The sequence below is a fragment of the Actinia tenebrosa genome, unplaced genomic scaffold (assembly GCF_029948245.1).
Source record: "Actinia tenebrosa isolate PJP-AT-01 unplaced genomic scaffold, QUT_ActTen_1.0 PGA_scaffold3__52_contigs__length_22856419, whole genome shotgun sequence".
Classification (NCBI taxonomy): Eukaryota; Metazoa; Cnidaria; class Anthozoa; order Actiniaria; family Actiniidae; genus Actinia; species Actinia tenebrosa.
This window is the reverse complement of record NW_028292580.1, coordinates 22334635-22356488: the sequence shown is the minus strand read 5'-3', so window position 1 is coordinate 22356488 and position 21854 is coordinate 22334635. Positions and strand designations below refer to the sequence as shown.

At 38.4% G+C, this 21854-nt stretch overlaps 1 protein-coding gene across 2 annotated transcripts; it reads left to right on the top strand.

Annotated features, from left to right (window-relative positions):
* The first annotated feature begins 336 nt into the window (after positions 1-336).
* On the top strand, positions 337-9110 carry LOC116304900 (cysteine-rich with EGF-like domain protein 2). 2 transcript variants are annotated; one of them, XM_031714690.2, is made up of 11 exons: positions 337-715; positions 1825-1907; positions 2560-2614; positions 3069-3124; positions 3767-4137; positions 4756-4836; positions 5455-5556; positions 6045-6134; positions 6512-6607; positions 7426-7563; positions 8845-9110. In XM_031714690.2, the coding sequence occupies exons 1-11, from the start codon at positions 578-580 to the stop codon at positions 9021-9023; spliced, it is 1389 nt and encodes a 462-aa protein (XP_031570550.1). In that variant the 5' UTR covers positions 337-577; the 3' UTR covers positions 9024-9110. The 2 variants fall into 2 exon arrangements, with proteins under 2 accessions (XP_031570550.1, XP_031570549.1); XM_031714689.2 differs by lacking the exon at positions 8845-9110 and having other exon boundaries at positions 7426-7980.
* Positions 9111-21854: the final 12744 nt, after the last annotated feature.

The following is a 21854-nucleotide window of genomic DNA, read 5'->3' as shown; positions in this document are numbered from 1 at the left end:
TGGAAAGATTCGATTGGTTGAATGCCCAAAACGCTCAGGAAATTCTCATACTATCGTGTAATGTTGAGAGAATTCATATCTGAGACTACTTTAAATTGGATCTAAAAATTCCTAACAAAAAATCTTAAATAATTTCTAATCGATAAAATTCACGTGAGGATCTTAACTCAAGATTATAAAAATCAAAGGGACTTTATTTTCAAAAATTATTGAATCAATATAATATTTGCAAAATAAAAGCCAGCTTCATATTGCTATCAGATGAAAATATATATTCTCCTTTTCATTTCCTGTAGTTATACCGTCTGATTTGCACGCCGGGTAAAACTAGAAAAACTCACCGGGTCATATGTAATTGTTATTGTTGCTTTTTACTCCAAATTTTTCAGGATTCCTTACGAAAGCAATCCTTCTTAAACAATTTCTAGGCTAAAAAAAATCAAACTAAACTTCTGCAATGTTCTGACCCATTTTCGTTCAATTCTGATCGTGTTTGCGAAGACGCAAAACCATTCATTCATTGTTTAGTTTTCACTAAAAGTCTGATAGAGACTTATATTAGAAGTATTTTTCCACAATGTGGACAAAAGAAAGTAATTTATTGATATATCTAGTAATACTAGCTCTGAGTTTAAATTTCTCCTGTGTTACGAGTAAGAGAGACAAGAAAGAAGAATGTAAAACTTGTAAAGAGATTGTGGAGGCCTTCTACAAGGTATAAACTTTGCCATCCATAGTATAGTTATGCCACTAATTTTTCAATTTACAGTGAATTGTTTGATTTTTAACTTTTGAAGGATTATTTACGTTTGATATTTAAACTATTATTTTTTTAATAATTATTGGTTGAATGGAGGAAAAAAACCCCAGTTTCTTACGGTATAAGAAACTTTAAAAGTTGTTGTAAATGTGAGTAAAACTATAAGTGTTAGAGAAAGTTATACAGGGTATGCACGTGAAGACAGGTGGTACTAGAAAATAGGACCTCAAAATGATCACTTTTAGGTGTCAATGCAGGGCTTAAAATAACGGCCGGGCATCAGACACGTCTGCCTAGGATTGGAACTTGTCTGTTCAAATCTTTGCCTTGCTGGTCATTTTGACCAGTAACGTTTAGCCAAAAACAAGGTATGACCAAGCTAAAACTTGTCATCATGGCCAGCGACTCACTGGCTGTTATTATAAACCCTGCAATACTATGTTGCGGCAATAAGTGCATGGTAGCGAGCCAGTTGGTGGTAGGGTACATGTATTAGTTAGTTGGTTGTCTAAGGATATTGCTGGTTTTCATTCATTCCCAGGGGATTGAAATAACAAAAGACACAGCAGCCATGTTGGATGATGTAACAAAAGAATTCATTATTATTATTAAAAAGTCTTTTTGTCAAAATCATCCAAGATGGTGGCTATAACGTCGTGTGCAAATGAAGAATAATTGGTAGATTGCAAATTGTTGGTGTTGTTGCTTGTGTGTTGGTTGGATGCTGGTATAGTGTCAGGTTTACATAGGGTAACAGTGGTCTGTTGATAGGGTTTCCTAAGTGTAATGGTAGGATTTTGGGATTCTTACTGTATGATTCAGTTAAGTTGAAGGTATAGGGTAATTAACAGGTGGTTTGTTGGTAGGTGTGGGTAAATTAAAAATTAGGTTGATAGCAGGATAGTTTTACTAGTTGGTGGAATATTGCTAAGGTACGGTTGTTGGTTAGTAGGTTGTCATGGAGATGAGGTGTTGGAATTACCGTCGGTGGTTAACATCAGGTATATAATAATACTATTTTTTTTAAATGTCCATTAACATGTTTACTGTACCTGAATATCCAGGGAATGGAGAAAACTGTGAAAGCTAATTTTGGAGGAGGAAATACAGCCTGGGAAGAAAGAAAACTAGGAAGTTATGCAACAAGGTACATGTTTGTCACTGGTATCACGAAAGTCACCAAACATGCTGATATTTATCCCATATACCATTGAAATATGTCCAGTCAGAATGCTGAAAAGCTATTGCAGTGGCATCTTCCTATCAGGCAATTCTTGAATAAATACCTAGGTATTTTCACTGGTGTGGGATAAAATAGTTTCGATTCTTTTGTTTGCATTGCATACTGTGGAATAGCACACTTGTCACTAAGGTTGTGTTTTCTTGGTTAACAAACTCACCTAAATTCTGTATTTTATAAAAATAAAAATAAAAAATTGCTTGCTGTGCTGTGTGGAGTTATAAGGCACTTGGAGATTGGCAGAACTCTTGAGGAGTGCTGAGAAGCACTCCACTACATGTCATGCTTCTACTAATAATTCTCTCATGTTCCACAAACTCCCACATGCTTTAAGACTGCACACAGCATGCATGCAAATTTTCTATTTCTTCAGTAATGCATATAAAATCTTGAGGAGCAAAAATATTATGTGATAGAAACTATCTTGGATAACTTTGTCTTCATTCTTATTTCATTCCAACCAACATAGTGTCTATGTTTTTCCCCTTTTATTCCCAAAAGTAGGAATGCACACATATTTTCAAAAATTGATAAAATTTTAACTTTTATTGTATTTCAGTGAGACAAGATTAGTTGAAATTTTGGAAGGACTCTGTGAAAGCTCTGCATCTCTTGTAAGTTTTTTTATTAATCACAATATTTTTTGTTACTGAAAAAAAAACTTTCAATTCAAGTATAGAATGCATTGAATTCCTAGAGGACAAAACAATAGGCCATCTTTTCTTGTGCAAAAAAAAAATCCATTGTATTGTCCCCCAGAACAATTCCTCGAGCGACTCAGTGCAAGGGGTCTATAGGGACAGATCTTAAACGGACTCGAAACCCAAAGTGCCGTAATTTACACTTCCGGTAGACGTCTCCGTCGCGGATTTTGTGAATCTTAAAGTCCCTATTGTCTAATTGACAACCACCCAATTTAAGTACATATGAGTACATAAAGAATAAGTATATTCATATTTTTTATATTTAGATGTTGGTCGAAGTTATGTTTATTTGATATTTTGTTTGTTCTGGATTGTCTTTTTAGTGTTTATTTGATATTTTGTTTGTTCTGGATTGTCTTTTTAGTGTCATTCATTAGTAGAGGAACACGAAGAAGCATTAGAAAAATGGTGGTTCAAGCTGTAAGTTAACATTAATTATTCTTAGTATAGAGATTTTCTCTGGTGTATAGGAGAGAGGATCAAGGATACATAACAGTGTATATATATCTCTAAGGTCTTGGGTTTGATTCCTGGACTCAGCATCACAGGTTGAACAGAGTTTTTCAGGTCTTTCCCTTAATTTGAGGGTTTTCTCTGGGTTAACCAGTCTACAAGTCTTTTGAATGACCTAACAAGTTTCTTTAATTCTATCTGTAAGTTAGCTGTGCCTTAATCAGCCAATAAGCTGTTCTAGGTTCTATAAAATTTTCAATAAACTTAAATTTGAAGAGATATTAATGGCATTCATGATATGGTTGGAAAGGGTGTGAGGGATAGTCATAAAACTTTTGACAAGGGTGGGGTAGGGAAGTTTGGAATGAGATTTCACTTTCAATAGCCCTTAAATTTGGCGTGATGTTTTCCATTTCAGACCATGTGTCATTCCCTAGAATATCATTTCTTTGTTTAATGGTTGCACATGAGACATTAACATGGATACAAGTCAAACAAAGAATCTTATTCTCAAGAGAATGACACATGGTCTGAAATGGGAAAACATCATGCCCAATGTAGAGGTTTATTGGATCAAACCTTGACCATATTCTCAACCCAATTTTTCAGCCAAAACAAAGAAAAAGATTTAAAAACCTGGTTCTGTATTAACAACATAGAAGTCTGCTGTAATAATGGTACATTTGGGCCAGATTGTAAAGAATGCCCATCAGGGAAGGACGATCCATGCCACGGCCATGGAGATTGTGATGGTGCAGGCACAAGGGGAGGAAAAGGAAGTTGTAGCTGTCATGATGGGTACGAAGGTGATGAATGTGACGAGTGCGCAGATGACTATTTTGAAGAAAAGGATGAGAACGACAAGATGAAATGCAGTAGTTGTCATGAGTCATGCTCTAAAGGATGTAGTGGTGCTACAGCGAAGGACTGTACTGAATGTAAAACAGGATGGGAGAAGACAGAAGAAGAGGGATGTAAAGGTAAAGGAAAGGAGGAATTCTTGGACAAAATATTAACTTCTTTTTGGGTTTCTCTTTTGCTCTCTGACTGACCATATGAATGAGTGGATGAAAAAGTGGATTAGCAAGTAATGAGTTTGTGGTTGAATGAAAGAATGGAGGGAAATGAAAAATGAATGAATGGATAAATAGGTGGGAGAATGGATAAATGAGTGGGTAAATAGATGGATGGAGGAGTAAGGGACTGGCCATAAAGTAAGGGAGGGGGGGAGAGTTAAATTTGATTTAAATGTGTTTTTTTTAGCTGTTCAATTTCATAGACTTTCATAGACAGCCCACCACTTTCGAGGAGTTCAAAATTATGTGACGCACCCCCTGTTCTTGTCCCCCACCGCCACCCCCTTTACTTTATCGCCAGTCCCTAAGTGAATGGATAAATGGGTGGGTTAATGGATGTATAAGTGGATAAATGAATGGATGATGATTATAAATAGAAAATTGGAGGAACGAACAGATGTATGAATAAATGTGTAGATAGATACCAGTAGATAGATAGATTTTTTGAAAACTCAAATTGACAAGAAGGGGGATTGATAAAGAGATTAATAATTAAATGATTATTTCATTATATTTTGTTAGATGTCGATGAATGCCAGGATGCTGATAAATGCAATGAAGGAGAACTCTGTGTCAATACACCAGGATCTTTCAGTTGTGATGGTAATAATTATATAGAGAATATTACACAGTGGCGCGAAGATATGAAGTTTATCTTCAAATGCTGAAAATATTTATGAGTGAGCTCAGCAAGTGAGTGAAATATTTTTCAACATGAGAAGTTGAATTTCATATCTTCAAGCCAACATGTAATTCACAAACAAAAACTTGTTGCAATGTGTGTTAAAGTGAGTGGGAAAGCATCAGTAGTGACGTCATCAATATCTTCACGTGTGAGATTATGGAAAATATGCCACTGAGGCCCCAGATGTAGTTAGTATATTGAAAAATATGAGTGTTGTATTTCTCAATAAAACACTTTTATCTGAAAGGATTTGAAGCAAATTCAGTGTCCCAGGGATTGGGGTTTGGGGAGGATGGCTAAGGGGTTAAGGCTCTGAGTCCTAATCCCTTGGGAACTCTTCAAGATCTGGTCCAAAAGTGGATGGTGACCAAGAAAGAAAGAGGGATGCATTAAAGTCTGAGAAAAATAGTGGGATAATTTGTAGTCTGAGATACAAGTGACCTCTGCTATTCCTGGCTGACTCTATATCCCTTATCCTCTTGTTAAATGGCTGTTCACTTTCCTAATCCAGTATGCTTGGTTTGTGTGTATTGCAGCTTGTCATGAGTCTTGTGATGGTGCTTGTACAAGTGCTGGCCCCAAGGGCTGCAAAGTCTGTAAGAGTGGCTACAACATTACTGAAGATGAAGGCTGTAAAGGTAATCAAAATGCTTGTGGGTTATGACTAAAAAGCCTTTGTTGTAGCTTACTTTGCAAACAGTTCCCTAACAGGATACTTTTTTGTTGTTAGTATGAACAAGGGATGCTAATGAGAAATCTTTTGTGAAATACTGTCTTCCTTTGCCTTGTACTGCTGCCAATAGCAATAGCTTTCAATCAGCTGTTAAAAGTCTCTGAATTTCCTTATCTGCTCCAAATGGTTACAGTGGTCAAACATGGACTACCATGTGCTGTCAGCTAGTAGAAACAATCCTATTCAAAAATTTTGATTAAGCTGGTGAATATTCTGCATGAGACAGTAAATGACATCAAGGGAAGAAAATGGTGGTAGTTCTCAGTACAGAAATAGTTCCTTTGACTCTTTAACACCTATGAAATCTAGACTGTCTCAGTATGTACCGTATTCACTTTGATTTTATTTTTAATCAGAAATTTCAAGGAAATCTGATTTCTTTGTATTCAATAGATATCGATGAATGTGCCGAAGATAAATCCTCATCTCTTTGTAGCAGTGGTACCTACTGTAAGAATACACCAGGATCCTATGAATGCGAAAGTAAGTACACTTGTCTATAAGAAACCCAAGATATCCCAGAATCCATAGGGCCATGTACTGTGCAAAGAAATTAAAGTACATTACGCAAGACATCCTATGATTAATAGAAACCTTATATGCTTAATAAGAAAGTCTTCTGGATGAGTTTCAATGCAGTACCCAAGCTATCCCAGCATTCATTGAGGTCTCTTTCCACTGTGGTCATGGGTTTGGTCGTGTGACTTGTCGTACTTCCCAGGAGGGCTTTTGTCCATGTTCCCCTGTTTTTCTTCCTTAATGGAAATAGACTTCTAACATTCCAATTGAATACTAAGCGTTGATAAAGATTCACTTATTTAAAGTTTATCCTGATGCTGATAAAATCTGTCTTTTGATAGGCTGTAACGAAGCATGTGAAACATGTATTGGGGAAGGAGTTGGTGCTTGTACAAAGTGTAATGTTGGTTTCAAAAGGATAGACAATGAATGCAAAGGTATGTATTTTGTTAATATTATCCTATAAAAAATTAAGCTCAGAGCCTAAAATAACAGTTTGTCATCGGAAAATGTCTGGAACTTATCTGGTCAAATGTATGCCAGTCATTTTGACCAGTAATGGTGAGTCAGAAACAAGGTATATTACGGAGCTAAAATGTATTTGGTCCATTATCATGAACGGAGACTGGAGAGAAAATAAATGATAATAATATTAATAACAACTTTATTTACAGAGGGTAAAAACACTTTACAGTTATAAACTGTTAAACTAGTGGCCCTCGAACTATATATAAATATGATAAATTACAAAAATATGAGTACTAAATAAGTTCTAAAAATATATGTACATGTGCATACATATATACCTACAGGCATATATACACACATATATACGCATATATGTATCTATGCACACCCGTACACACGACGTACATACATACATATGCACGCATACATATAATAATTAAGAAAAAATATAATAATTGAGAAAAAATATAATAATTGAGAAAAAATATGATTGAATTATTCTACTACACTGCACCATGTCCACAATAGTTTGTAACAGTTTTTAATGCAACATTGCAATCACTTTATAGGGTAGCTGACTGGCCATTTTAAGTCCAGAAGCTGCCCTATAAAGTAATTGCAACGTTGAATTAAAAAAAAAATGTCATTGCTAAAAACTGTTAGAAACTATTGTGGACATGGTGCAGTTTCTTAATATTTATTTTTTTAAACATTTAATTTTACTCCTTCAAAAATATCAGCAAATAATCATGTATCCCTTAATAACATTTTTGTCTTTAAACTTTAGATATAGATGAATGTGCTGCAGAGAAAAAACCTTGTACATTAGAAAATGAAGTTTGCAAGAACAGCATTGGTTCCTACACATGTGAATGCCGCAATGGATACGGAAGGAAAGGAGAAAAATGTGTTAAAGGAGAAAAAGGTAAAAAGAATCAGAAAAAATCTCAGGAAGAAGAGCTAGAAGAAGGACTTAAACAAGGGAAATACTTTTCTGAGTTTAATATGAAAATAGGAAGTCTTCTTTATGCTGTTTTCTTTGCGTTAGTTTTCCTTGCCATCAGGAAAAACAGTAAGATAATGTTAGTTGTATTAACTCTTATTTATGCATGTGTTATATATTACTTGCGATCACTATCGTAGGTAAGGCAAAGGTTAACTCCTGGACTACAAGGGAAGTTAAAGTTAAAACTTATAGCATGACTAGGAATACTTCTCTCCATCCCCCCCCCCCCCCTCCCCCTCCTCTCAATCTAGGACGGGTTTCTACTCCACCGGAAAAGAGAGAAAAAACACATAGCATTATTAGATATACAGATCACTCTATCAATTGATGTCACTTGCAGTAATATCTGTATTTTGACTGGAGGGTGGGTGGGGGGGGGGGGGGGGGGGGCAATTAAGTGCATGCTTTTCTATGTAAATATCTTGAGTTATGGTTAGGAAAAGGGCTATTTTATACTTTCTCAAGACGCACCTGTTAATGTTAACACTTAAATAATTTCTAGAAAAAAATCCTTAAAGTTTTAGGCGTGTCTTAAGATGGACAAGTCAGATAAAGGGCACATTTTCCCAGTAACTGTAAAACTATGGAAACAAAGTTAACAGTTAATTTTTATGGTTCTTTGGTTAAGCACAACAAAAGCAAATAAATAAACACCCAAGAAAAACTAAAAATAAAATGACCCATCTTGCTAATTATAAGTGGATTTAGTAAAAATATTAATAAATGATTATTTATCCTCTTCTCATGGCATGCTAACTGGTTCACCTTCCTGTTCATAAGGTTATATAATTGTGGTTCACATGAAGGTAGGGTGACCCTAGTGCTAGGGGCAAGCCTTTTCTTCTCCTTCCTTAGGGAGCCCTAGTTGTAGGGGTCATCATGCCTTACATTGTAAACTAGCTTTATAATAATTGCTTGTTCAGCAGCAAATGAGGGGGGACCCATTCTAGAGGCAATCTAGCGTGGCTCTTGCACATCTTGACTATCATCATCGTCGTCGTCTTCAATCTTCTCTTCATCTCTTGTTCTTTCTCTTTCTAATGCATTCAACTATATTACTATTATTATTACCACATCCAACTCTAAAAGATTTCAGTTAAAAAACATGAGTTTTCAGGAGCTTTTTTAGGTCAGATTTATTTATTTGGAAGAAAAAGAGTTATTCTCACAGAAAATTTGATCATAAAATTTCCACTTCAGATTCAAAGGTGAAAAGAGTTGAGGAAGAGTCTGATGAAGATGATGAGGAGGATGATGATGGACATGATGATGATGACGATGATGATGATGTTAAAGATAATGTAGATGATGCCAAACAAGATGACAGCACAAGCAATGAAGAAATAAAACCACCGGAAGAGCCCAGGGATGAGCTATAATGAATAATGTATTCAACAGACAATTTATCATATTACAATAACTATTTCTAAATTCATGAAGTTTATTAAATATTGTTTTAAATTAAATTCAATGATTCATAATTTTATGAATGGTGTAAAAAACCCTCAAAAATCCTACAAAAGACCTGGGAGGTACCTCCCTTATAAAATGGGTAGGGACAAGAGAAAAGGAACTAAGAGAAGGAATCTCTGGTATTCATGCTTGTAACCATCATATACACCATTTGATGCAATTTTTAGAATCACATGATGCTTGCGCTCTATGCTCTTTGCTCAAGTTTACTTTTGAAAAACACACACAAAAGGCAAACAGTTGAGAGCGTGCAAGTGCATGAAAACAAACCATCAAATGATCCTAAAAATAGCATCAAAGATTCTAAAAATAGCATCAAAGAGTGCGCATGATGGGGTGCAGGAATTCCTTCTCTAAGCTCCTTTACTCTTGGTAGGGATGATAAAAATCCTAAAAGAGAGTTTGGTTAATTAAGTCCTAAAAGATAAAGTACACACTAAAAAAACGAAAACAGCTGCAGCTTTTTCACCACTAATAAAGAGGGAGTGATTTCAACCATAAAACATATGACGAACATGCTTTTTAGCCAAAAATCACCCATTTTTAAGTAGGAATAAATATGTCTTTCAGACAAAAAAGATGTAATAAATACACGAAATCGATCAAAACAATGGGCTATAGTCCATGCATTTTGGCCAAAGATAACCCATTTTCAAGTAGGGATAAATTTCCCATCCTATCAAAAAATGTGTGAAAACATCCAAAATTGATCAAAACCATATGCTATTGTCCATGCTTTTTGCTCGAAAATGGCCAAAAATGACCTATTTTGCATCCTTCATTAATAATGCATATCTTTTCAAAAGGTGTTAAAATGGGCCAAAATCGATCAAAACCATGGGCTATAGTCCATGCTTTTTGCCCAAAAATGACCTATTTTGCATTCTTTATAAATAATGCATATTTTTTAAAAAGGTGTGAATATGGGCCAAAATTAATCAAAACCATGGGCTATAGTCCATGCTTTTTGCCCAAAAATAGCCAAAAATGATCTATTTTGCAATTTTCATAAATAATGCATATTTTTTCAAAATGTGTGAAAATGGGCCAAAATCGATCAAAACCATGGCTATAGTCCATGCTTTTTGCTTGAAAATGGCCAAAAATGACCTATTTTGCATTCTTCATCAATAATGCATATTTTTTCAAAAGGTGTGAATATGGGCCAAAATTAATCAAAACCATGGGCTATAGTCCATGCTTTTTGCCCAAAAATAGCCAAAAATGACCTATTTTGCAATTTTCATAAATAATGCATATTTTTTCAAAAGGTGTGAAAATGGGCCAAAATCGATCAAAACCATGGCTATAGTCCATGCTTTTTGCTTGAAAATGGCCAAAAATGACCTATTTTCCATTCTTCATCAATAATGCATATTTTTTGAAAAGGTGTTAAAATGGGCCAAAATCGATCAAAACCATGGGCTATAGTCCATGCTTTTTGCTCGAAAATGGCCAAAAATTACCAATTTTGCATTCTTCATAAATAATGCATATTTTTTGAAAAGGTGTTAAAATGGGCCAAAATCGATCAAAACCATGGGCTATAGTCTATGCTTTTTGATCGGAAATGGCCAAAAATAACCTATTTTGCATTCTTCATAAATAATGCATATTTTTTGAAAAGGTGTGAAAATGGGCCAAAATAGATCAAAACCATGGGCTATAGTCTATGCTTTTTGCTTGAAAATGTCCAAAAATGACCTATTTTCCATTCATAAATAATGCATAATTTTTGAAAAGGTGTTAAAATGGGCCAAAATCGATGAAAACCATGGGCTATAGTCCATGCTTTTTGCCCAAAAATGACCTATTTTGCAATCTTCATAAATGATGCATATTTTTTGAAAAGGTGTTAAAATGGGCCAAAATCGATCGAAACCATGGGCTATAGTCTATGCTTTTTGATCGGAAATGGCCAAAAATGACCTATTTTGCATTCTTCATAAATAATGCATATTTTTTGAAAAGGTGTTAAAATGGGCCAAAATCGATGAAAACCATGGGCTATAGTCCATGCTTTATGCCCAAAAATGACTTAATTTGCATATTTTATGAATATTACATATTTTTTGAAAAGGTGTTAAAATGGGCCAACATCGATAAAAACCATGGGCTATAGTCCATGCTTTTTGCTCGGAAATGGCCAAAAATGACCTATTTTGCATTCTTCATAAATAATGGATATTTTTTGAAAAGGTGTAAAAATGCGCCAACGTCGATGAAAACCATGGGCTATAGTCTATGCTTTTTGCTTGAAAATGTCCAAAAATGACCTATTTTCCATTCCTCATAAATAATGCATAATTTTTGAAAAGGTTTTAAAATGGGCCAAAATCGATGAAAACCATGGGCTATAGTCCATGCTTTTTGCCCAAAAATGACCTATTTTGCAATCTTCATAAATGATGCATATTTTTTGAAAAGGTGTTAAAATGGGCCAAAATCGATCGAAACCATGGGCTATAGTCTATGCTTTTTGATCGGAAATGGCCAAAAATGACCTATTTTGCATTCTTCATAAATAATGCATATTTTTTGAAAAGGTGTTAAAATGGGCCAAAATCGATAAAAACCATGGGCTATAGTCCATGCTTTATGCCCAAAAATGACTTAATTTGCATATTTTATGAATATTACATATTTTTTGAAAAGGTGTTAAAATGGGCCAACATCGATAAAAACCATGGGCTATAGTCCATGCTTTTTGCTCGGAAATGGACAAAAATGACCAATTTTGCATTCTTCATAAATAATGCATATTTTTTGAAAAGGTGTTAAAATATGCCAAAATCGATCAAAACCATGGGCTATAGTCTATGCTTTTTGCTTGAAAATGGCCAAAAATGACCTATTTGGCATTTCTCATAAATAATGCATATTTTTTCAAAAGGTGTGAAAATTCTCCAAAATCGATCAAAACCATGGGCTATAGTCCATGCTTTTTGCCCAAAAATGACCTATTTTGCATTCTTCAAAAATAATGCATATTTTTTAAAAAGGTGTTAAAATGGGCCAAAATCGATCAAAACCATGGGCTATAGTCCATGCTTTTTGCCCAAAAATGACCTATTTTGCATTCTTCAAAAATAATGCATATTTTTTAAAAAGGTGTTAAAATGGGCCAAAATCGATCAAAACCATGGGCTATAGTCCATGCTTTTTGCTCGAAAATGGCCAAAAATGACGTATTTTGCATTCTTCATAAATAATGCATATTTTTTGAAAAGGTGTTAAAATGGGCCAAAATCGATGAAAACCATGGGCTATAGTCTATGCTTTTTGATCGGAAATGGCCAAAAATAACCTATTTTGCATTCTTCATAAATAATGCATATTTTTTGAAAAGGTGTGAAAATGGGCCAAAATAGATCAAAACCATGGGCTATAGTCTATGCTTTTTGCTTGAAAATGTCCAAAAATGACCTATTTTCCATTCCTCATAAATAATGCATAATTTTTGAAAAGGTGTTAAAATGGGGCAAAATCGATGAAAACCATGGGCTATAGTCCATGCTTTTTGCCCAAAAATGACCTATTTTGCAATCTTCATAAATAATGCATATTTTTTGAAAAGGTGTTAAAATGGGACAAAATCGATCGAAACCATGGGCTATACTCTATGCTTTTTGATCGGAAATGGCCAAAAATGACCTATTTTGCATTCTTCATAAATAATGCATATTTTTTGAAAAGGTGTTAAAATGGGCCAAAATCGATGAAAACCATGGGCTATAGTCCATGCTTTATGCCCAAAAATGACTTAATTTGCATATTTTATGAATATTAGATATTTTTTGAAAAGGTGTTAAAATGGGCCAACATCGATAAAAACCATGGGCTATAGTCCATGCTTTTTGCTCGGAAATGGCCAAAAATGACGAATTTTGCATTCTTCATAAATAATGCATATTTTTTGAAAAGGTGTTAAAATGGGCCAAAATCGATCAAAACCATGGGCTATAGTCTATGCTTTTTGCTTGAAAATGGCCAAAAATGACCTATTTTGCATTCCTCATAAATAATGCATATTTTTTGAAAAGGTGTTAAAATGGGCCAAAATCGATCAAAACCATGGGCTATAGTCTATGCTTTTTGCTTGAAAATGGCCAAAAATGACCTATTTTGCATTCTTCAAAAATAATGCATATTTTTTAAAAAGGTGTGAAAATTCTCCAAAATCGATCAAAACCATGGGCTATAGTCCCTGCTTTTTGCCCAAAAATGACCTATTTTGCATTCTTCAAAAATAATGCATATTTTTTAAAAAGGTGTTAAAATGGGCCAAAATCGATCAAAACCATGGGCTATAGTCTCTGCTTTTTGCTCGAAAATGGACAAAAATGACCTATTTTGCAATCTTCATAAATAATGCATATTTTTTGAAAAGGTGTTAAAATGGGCCAAAATCGATAAAAACCATGGGCTATAGTCCATGCTTTATGCCTAAAAATGACTTAATTTGCATATTTTATGAATATTACATATTTTTTGAAAAGGTGTGAAAATGGGCCAAAATCGCTCAAAACCATAGGCTATAGTCTATGCTTTTTGCTCGAAAATGGCCAAAAATGACCTATTTTGCATTCTTCATAAATAATGCATATTTCTTGAAAAGGTGTTAAAATGGGCCAAAATCGATCAAAACCATGGGCTATAGTCAATGCTTTTTGCTCGAAAATGGCCAAAAAAGCAGCAGTAAGGGGGACTCGCGGAGCGCCGGCATTTGAAAAAATGACATATCGAAAAACCCCAGCCCCCCCGGGGTTTCGGAGGTAGGTTAAAGGCCCTGCAGGGGGTCTTGCGCGATCCGTCGGCAGCCGCGCGATAAGTCCTTACTGCTGCTGTGTTGGGAATCGCAAACGGAGGTTAAAATATTTGTTGGATATACGATGCATGAATGTAAAAAGTTCACCAATGATTTCTGTGCGATTTGCCTAAGATTCAAAGTTAATATACCCAAGCCCAAGGGTTTCTGGTGTTGTGGTAAAAAAATGCAAATAGAAGACGACACGTCAGCACAGTGTTACGAGTGTGGTAAGAATATTCGTAATGCCGTACCGAATGCTACCAAAGAGCAATATTACGCCAATGGAGGTCGTACGAAGACCCCATACAAAAGAATAAAATACTTCCGAGACTGGATGAGTCATATCCAAGGTCTTCGGCCGGTATATTTAGACGATGAAGTAAGGAAGAAAATCATAGACCACTTAGAAGAGCCAACCCCACAAAGTCTACGGAAAACGTTGAAAAAATTAAAGCTAGGGAAATATTACAAAGCTATTCCCTATCTTTTGTCTGAAATTACCGGTAGGCGTATTCCTCATGTCCCAGATATGCAAAGGGCTGAGTGGATGTTTTGTCGGCTGGATAAGGATATTCCTTATTACCCCGACGTAATTTACGAAATATTTTACAAAATTGACTCCAACCACCCCCTATTAGAATGGATTCCGAGAAGATGAAATGTGCAGTCGAAATCCCCCTACGTTCTTTTCAAAGCAGATGTCTACTGAGCGAGTTTTCTTTGGAGCTCCTCCTTTGCCTCCTGGTAGATCTTTTTGCGAGATTCCTCGGAAAGATCTTTCACGATGGTTTTTTTATTACCCGACTTTAGCTCCCCGTATTTCTTTTCCTCCGCGAGGATCTAAGAGAACTCCGAGTCGTCTATGCGGCGGTCCTGCAAAGCCTGAGACACCAAGTCGGCGATGGTGTTAGCCTTTGCTCTTGCTAGGGCTATGTGAGTGTCGTGCTTGGATATCTTACCGGACAATTGCTTTATAATGCCTGTCGTAACAGCGGAAACGATGCCGCAAATGGCCCCAACGCTGGCCAAAGGAACGCCAACGACTATTCCAGGCCCGGTAAGTGAGGTGGCAACGCCGGTGCCTGTTAACGCCACGGACATGGAGCCGGAAGTTATCGCGATTTTATGTAATATGCTTCGGGCTCTAGCATACTTTTTCCTGACCTCCTCATAGTGCTTCGTTTGACCCTCTAAGTAAGCGAGGATTAAATTTGCTTTATTCAAGCGGAAGTTCTCGGCGTTTAATTCTGTAGGACCTATGTCCTTAGTGGTAGTGTGATAATTGGGAACATCTGGGTACAACTGAGGTGCTGAAGGTATAACATCCATTATATACTAATGTACGACGCTTTTGGGAATAACATAGAGGAGCAGCCACATCATGACAACAGGGATTACTGGAACTGGAGAGCATTTAGGAAGATGTTTCCGCACGCGGATGCTAGTAAGTTCGAAAGGAGGCCTGATGGGATTTACTTCAACGGCTCCAGGATGTACGGCAACGAGGATTTGAAGCCTACGCTGGTTAATCAAATAGACGATCAACTGAAGCATTCGCCAATGCATAAGCCAACGCCAGCGCCAACGCATGTTGAACCCAGTTGGTCAAAGGAATTATTGCTTGGTACCAGTACTTATCCGATACCCGCAGTTTCATTTGATAAACACCCAAGCTTGGACCTAACGTTGAACATGCGGATCTCTAACAACCATTCCTTTCCGTTAAAGGTGCGAGATATCTTCAAAAACGTTCCCATTGTTCATACCACCGCTAAGGAATCTCATGAATGGTTAAGTGGTCCTAACATGCGTTATTGGCCGCAGCAACTAAACTTTGCAGTTTGGTGTGCCACTAGCGGCTGTGGTGTAAGCGCAAGCTTGATGAAGAATTCAATATTTATGTTTCATTTTCACTTCACGGTTAGAAGAATACTGCATGAAATGGGTGTTATTGCGCTGCCGGGAGATGCTGCGTTTTATCCTAGAGATAACAAATACGACGTTCCAGCCTATGACAGGCTTTGTAAGGAGTTTGGGGTTGTGGGAAAAGACTTTAGATGCACTGCCGGCGCTAACAATGGTTTGGGACATATTTGGGCTTATTGGGGGATTGGTGGACACGAGCTAAGTGATAAGGAAGTTCATGCGTTGAATCTACGATGGAACACTGGGTATCACAAAGAAACTCACGACAGTAGCACCTTCTTTGAACCAAACGCTAAGACCACTAAGGAAGTCAGAGACGGACCTTTGTTCAAAGACGAGGGTGGTAAGTATGCAGGGGCCAATCCACTGATTATCAAAATTACCAACGACGAGCAAACGAAGCAATACTTTAACTTTATACCCCCAGAAGGTAAAGGGTTAACCAAAGCCGGCCTTGCCCGTTTGAACCGCAGCATAGAAGCTTACGTGTATTCCATTTTGGGAGCTCAGGTAAATACCCGATCAAGTATAATTGGGAATACGGGCGCCGCAGAAGAGACGCGAGCCGAAGCCTTGATCTTATTCGAAAGTTCAATCTTGGAGGGCGACATTAGCAAGGGCGTACAGCGTTACCAACTAGCTATACAAAATTCTAAGGCAAGGTTGGACTATGCAGTAGCCCCGGGTTGTTGGTTAATGCCCAGTAATTTATCTATAAATACTGGTTCCGTAGTAGGATACAACAACAAACTTCAGCGAGCTACTAAGGATATGAAGTTTGGGGCGAATGACGTGAACTCTGACACTCTTAGGAACATTCCTCACTTCGTAGAGAAGCCAAAAAAGTCACACGAAACGAAGCTACCCGTAGTTAAGGAACCATCAAAGAAGGTCTTGCCTACGATACCTGAGGAATATGACCATGACTTATTAAAAGCCGGGCTAGCAGCTGCAAGCATTGGTCTGAGCTATTATATATGGCGATGAACAACCCCTACGTAGCTGGAGTAGATTGTGTCTATACGACTTACACAGGTGAGAAAAAATACACTTAGAGCTCTTGGGTTGATGTCACGGGCATGTCCGTGAATTTGAACTACTCAGGAAAGAAGTTAATCCTTTGTACTATTTGCATTGGTACGAGCAGCCATGCCAACGTGGGCTTTAGGTTCCTGGATGACAACGGCATACTGCAGCCTATGCGCGCGAAGACAAACAACAGGGAGCCTGTACATTTTTCCGTAGAACCAAATGCTAGTAGTGCTGAAAATCTATCAGTTTGGACTTTCCACATGGTAACCAATTGTCATGGGAAGGTAAAGCTGCAAATACGCGTAGATGACACCGGGAGCGTTTGCGTAAATAGCATAGAAAATCAAAGGGATGAAAGATATAACCACGCCACCATTAGCACTTTATCGGTAATGAGCCTCTAGTATATATGAACCCACACGCGAAGGAAGATTGGTTTCTTTATTATTTGAAGGAAAAGGTGTACTTACACAATGACGATTGGGTTGACACTGGATTGTGGGTGGAGGCTGGAGGTTTAGCATTGATTATATGTAATATTCACGTTAGCGTGAAGGAGGAACACGCCATTGGATTTAGAATTGTAGATGAGAATAATTATACGTTACCACCTTACAGGGAAAAAAAGAATAATAGAGATCCAGTTCATTTTTCATACGAACCCGGAGATACTCTAGATGACATAGCGTTGATAACTTTTCATATGATAGTCAATTGTCGATACGCAAAGCTTCAGATTAATACTTACGCGGAAAGCAATTTTAACATTTACATTTTGATAAATGCTGTCGCAACGCAATCCTCTGTACCGGGTAATTCTGCTTATAATCATAAACCCATTTCTACTATGACTGCCCTACCTTTAGTTCCGCATTACCAAGGCGGCGCAAATACTATCTTTACTTATCCCCAGTCGAGAACACCTCGGGCGCCCGACGACGATGATAAGCCCCCAGTAATACACAAGGATAAGATCAACCCCGCATCTTCTTCAAAAGGACCACGCCGATAGCGACGACCAAGATCCAAATGTTATTCCCCACGAACTTCAACAGTTCGCCGCCGGTCTTCAGTGTCAGGCTTAAAACGCTACCCAGCAGCCCAGGAAGACCGGCTGCCATCTTTTTTCCCAAGTCCGTCAGCCCATTGCCTAATTTCTTTACGCCCGCGCCTGTAGCCTTAAGTGTGGATAGGATAACTCCTACTACGCTTGAAATAGCAACCGCAAACGCCAGCGGAATACCATACTTCACCAGAGCTCTTTTTACCTTTTCCTTGGTGGTAAGCCCCAGCTCTTTTTCCAGCTTTTCCTTTTGAGCCCGCAATTCTGCAAGGCGTACCTCGAGGGCCTCTACTTCCTTTTGAGCTGCTTCCCTTTCTTCCTCGATACGAGTTTGGTCCTCGATTACTTCTTGCTGCCGCTCTATTTGCCCCTCCAGGTCTTCGATGGCCTGATCTCTTTGCCGGATTTGTTCCTCCTTAGTATTGATTTCAGCCATTAACCGCCGCCTTTCCACCAAAGAGCCAGCTATGGTGGTTTGTAGGTTTTCGGTATCGTCTCTAATTAAGTCTAACTCTTGCAGGGCGAGGTTAAGAGCCCTTTGAGTTTGATTTCTTTCACGTCGAATTTGGGTTCTTTGGTCTACCAACTCAGCTATTTCTTGATTTTTAAATTCGACTTCCCTCCTATGTGCGTCGGCAAGCCGTTGGTTTTGCTTCATGTATAGTAGTATAGGGAATGGGGGTTCCAGCGCAATCTCAACACGGGCAAGACCCGTGTCAAAAATCCACCTACGGAAACAACCCACTCCAAGTGTGGTTGGGGGCAACAGCGCAAATATGTTAGTCTATATATGGAGTGCGAAGAATGTAAGAGAACTTTTAAGAAAGAAGCGGATTTGAAAAAGCATTTGAAAATGAAGACGAAGTGTATGAGCAGTTATGATTGTGGATGTGGTAAGAAGTTTGAGACTAAGGTTAAATTGTTTTGGCATTGTCAGGACTGTGAGTACGACTACGACGACCTAAAAAGTGCTTGGTATTAGGTATAAAATATTTCCTATTATATAGATGGAATCCCAAAGCAACTTCAGCACGGTGTCAATACCCGGTAACGGTGAGATTGACGTTAGACAGTTTTGGCGTCAGTCAGAAAGGAAGGTTAAAAGGACTCTCCGAAAAGGTATAGAAGAATTAGGAGCCCTGAAAGCGAGCATAATGGTAGAAGTAAGTTTGTCAAAAGACGAGGTAATGACGACAGCAATGTTGCGATCAAAGTCGTTAGTGATATTAGAATCCACGAATCTGGATAGGTCACTCAGTGAAGCCTTAGAAGCAATAATGGAGTCGCTGTCTAACTACACGAAAGAAGGATCGGGTTGGACAGTAGAGGAGGTTGAAGGAATAGAGATAAGTATAGCCAGGTACGTACCCATACGAGGGGGGAGTTACGTACCGCTACCAACGTGGGTAGAAAGGAAGAAGGCTATTGTAAACGTGAAGAATGAAGACAATCGATGCTTTATGTGGGCAATCAGGTCTGCACTGTATCCAGCAGAGAAGGATCCCTGTAGGACAAGTAAGTATCCCACAGATGATTTAGAGTGGGATGGTGTGGAATTTCCCATGCAGTTGATAGACATCCCCATATTTGAGGAAATAAACGATCTAGCAATTAACGTTTACGGAGTCAGAGAGCAGACGATAGTACCGTTAGTTCTGTCAAAAAGTAAAGGAGAGCGCGTACATTTATTCTACCACGGCGGACACTACTCATGGGTTAAACACATTAGCAGACTATTCTACAGACATACTAAGCACAAAGGTAAAAAGTACTTCTGCGACTGCTGCTTGCTGTCATTTACATCCTTAAATACCCTAAAGAAACACGATGAGATCTGCCGCGGAGTCGAAGAAGTGGCGCAACGGATCCAGATGCCCACCAACAAAGAGCTTTCATACGCAGACCATCAAAAGCAGATGCAAGTGCCTTACGTGATATATGCAGACTTCGAAGCGTTGATAACTAAGGAAGAGCAGAAACGTGGCGCCACGAATAAGGTAGGATTACACGAGATCTGCTCCTTTGGTTACATAGTAGTCAGATCAGACGGTAAAGCAAACCCTCCTGTGATTTACCGAGGTAAGAACGCAGCTAATGAGTTTCTAGAAGCATTGCGAGAAGAGGAGGGGGAGATTAGAGAACAATTAAGACGTCCAAAGAAGATGGAATTTACCAAAGAGAACCAGGAGGCTTTTACCAAGGCAAAGAAATGCCACATTTGCCAACATACGCTTCTTCAGTTTGGAAGACGGGCCAAGAAAGCGTGGGACGAAGATGGAAAGTATCTAGGAGAAGCTCATTTTAAATGCGGGAAGTATGCTAAGAAAGGTGAGAAGCCGGGAAAGCCCTCCACGCACTGCATTCACTGCCACAAAGCATTTGTTGAGGATTTCTATGTGGATAAGGTTAGGGATCACTGCCACATCACGGGTAAATACAGAGGAGCGGCTCATTGGAAATGCAATATAAACTTCAAAGTAAATCCAGACATGGAGATTCCGGTGTTCTTTCACAACCTCCGCGGTTACGACTCCCATTTGCTACTACAAGGAACAGACGGCTCCGACGTCAAATGCATACCCAACAACAAAGAGCGCTACATGTCCGTAACTGTGGGTAAGCTAAAGTTCTTAGATTCGCAGCAGTTTATGGCGGACTCCTTAGCAAACCTCGTAAAGTATAACACCAACTTTCCCATTTCCAGTCAATACGGCGCGGAAAGGAAATTTAGGAGTCTACCCATACGAATACATGGACTCCTGGGATCAATTCAAAGAACCCCTACCACCCAAAGATCGCTTCTACAGCACCCTAAACGAGTCTGGTATAAAGGATGAGGAGTACCAGCATGCGTTAGACGTGTGGGAAAAGTACTCCTGTGAGAACATGGGTGACTACCACGACATCTACCTAAGGTCTGACGTAGTGCTGCTTGCAGATGTTTTCCAAAGCTTCAGAAAGATGGCTATGGAATATTACGGATTGGATCCCGCTAATTTCTACACGGCTCCTGGGCTCAGCTGGAGTGCTTTGTTAAAGAAGACAAATGCGCAGTTGGATCTCCTAACGGAATACGACATGTACCGCTTTATGGAAGACGGTATCCGCGGCGGCGTATGCGGACCCAGCCGACGTTACGCCCGCGCAAACAACCCCTTAGTAGAGCACGACCCAGAGAAACCAACCACATACATTTACTACCTGGATGCGAATAACCTTTATGGTTGGGCAATGTCACAGTACCTACCTGTGAGAGACTTCGAATGGGATCCAGTGAAGCCGATAGACTTCTACATGCAGGTAGGAAAGGAGGAAGACAAGGGTTACGTCTTAGAAGTGGATCTGGAGTACCCAGAGCGCCTGCACGACGAACACAATGAGTTCCCCTTAGCACCAGAAGCGATAGAGATACCATTTAAGCAGCTAAGTCCGCTGCAAAAGCAAATGTGCCCTGGTTACAAACCGTACAGGAAACTAACTATGAACCTGATGGATAAGAAGAAGTATGTGGTACATTACCGCAACCTGCAGTTCTACGTGCGACACGGAATGCGCGTAGAGAAGATCCACAGAGTCCTAAAATTCACGCAGAAACCCTGGATGCGCCCCTACATTGACTTTAACACGCAAAAGCGTACCGCAGCGAAAAATGACTTCGAGAAAAACCTCTTCAAACTGATGAACAACAGCGTGTTCGGAAAGACAATGGAGAACATCCGCAAGCGCGTAAGCGTAAAAATAGTCAGCACCAAAGAGGAAGCAGAAGCATACGTGTCACAGCCAGGCTTCGTTAGATACGTAAAAATGCTGAACTTCTACGTAATTCACATGAAAAGGGCAAACCTCTTACTAAACAAGCCCGTTTACACAGGCTTTACGGTGCTGGATCTATCGAAGCTGCTTATG

What these genes read in the sequence shown, in the direction of transcription:
- LOC116304900 (XM_031714689.2), top strand. Translation starts at nt 578, where the DNA reads ATGTGGACAAAAGAAAGTAATTTATTGATATATCTAGTAATACTAGCT. An exon ending in GTGAAAGCTCTGCATCTCTT is followed by an intron (nt 2,615 to 3,068) that starts GTAAGTTTTTTT and finishes TTGTCTTTTTAG; the next exon opens with TGTCATTCATTAGTAGAGGA. An exon ending in AGGATCTTTCAGTTGTGATG is followed by an intron (nt 4,837 to 5,454) that starts GTAATAATTATA and finishes TGTGTATTGCAG; the next exon opens with CTTGTCATGAGTCTTGTGAT.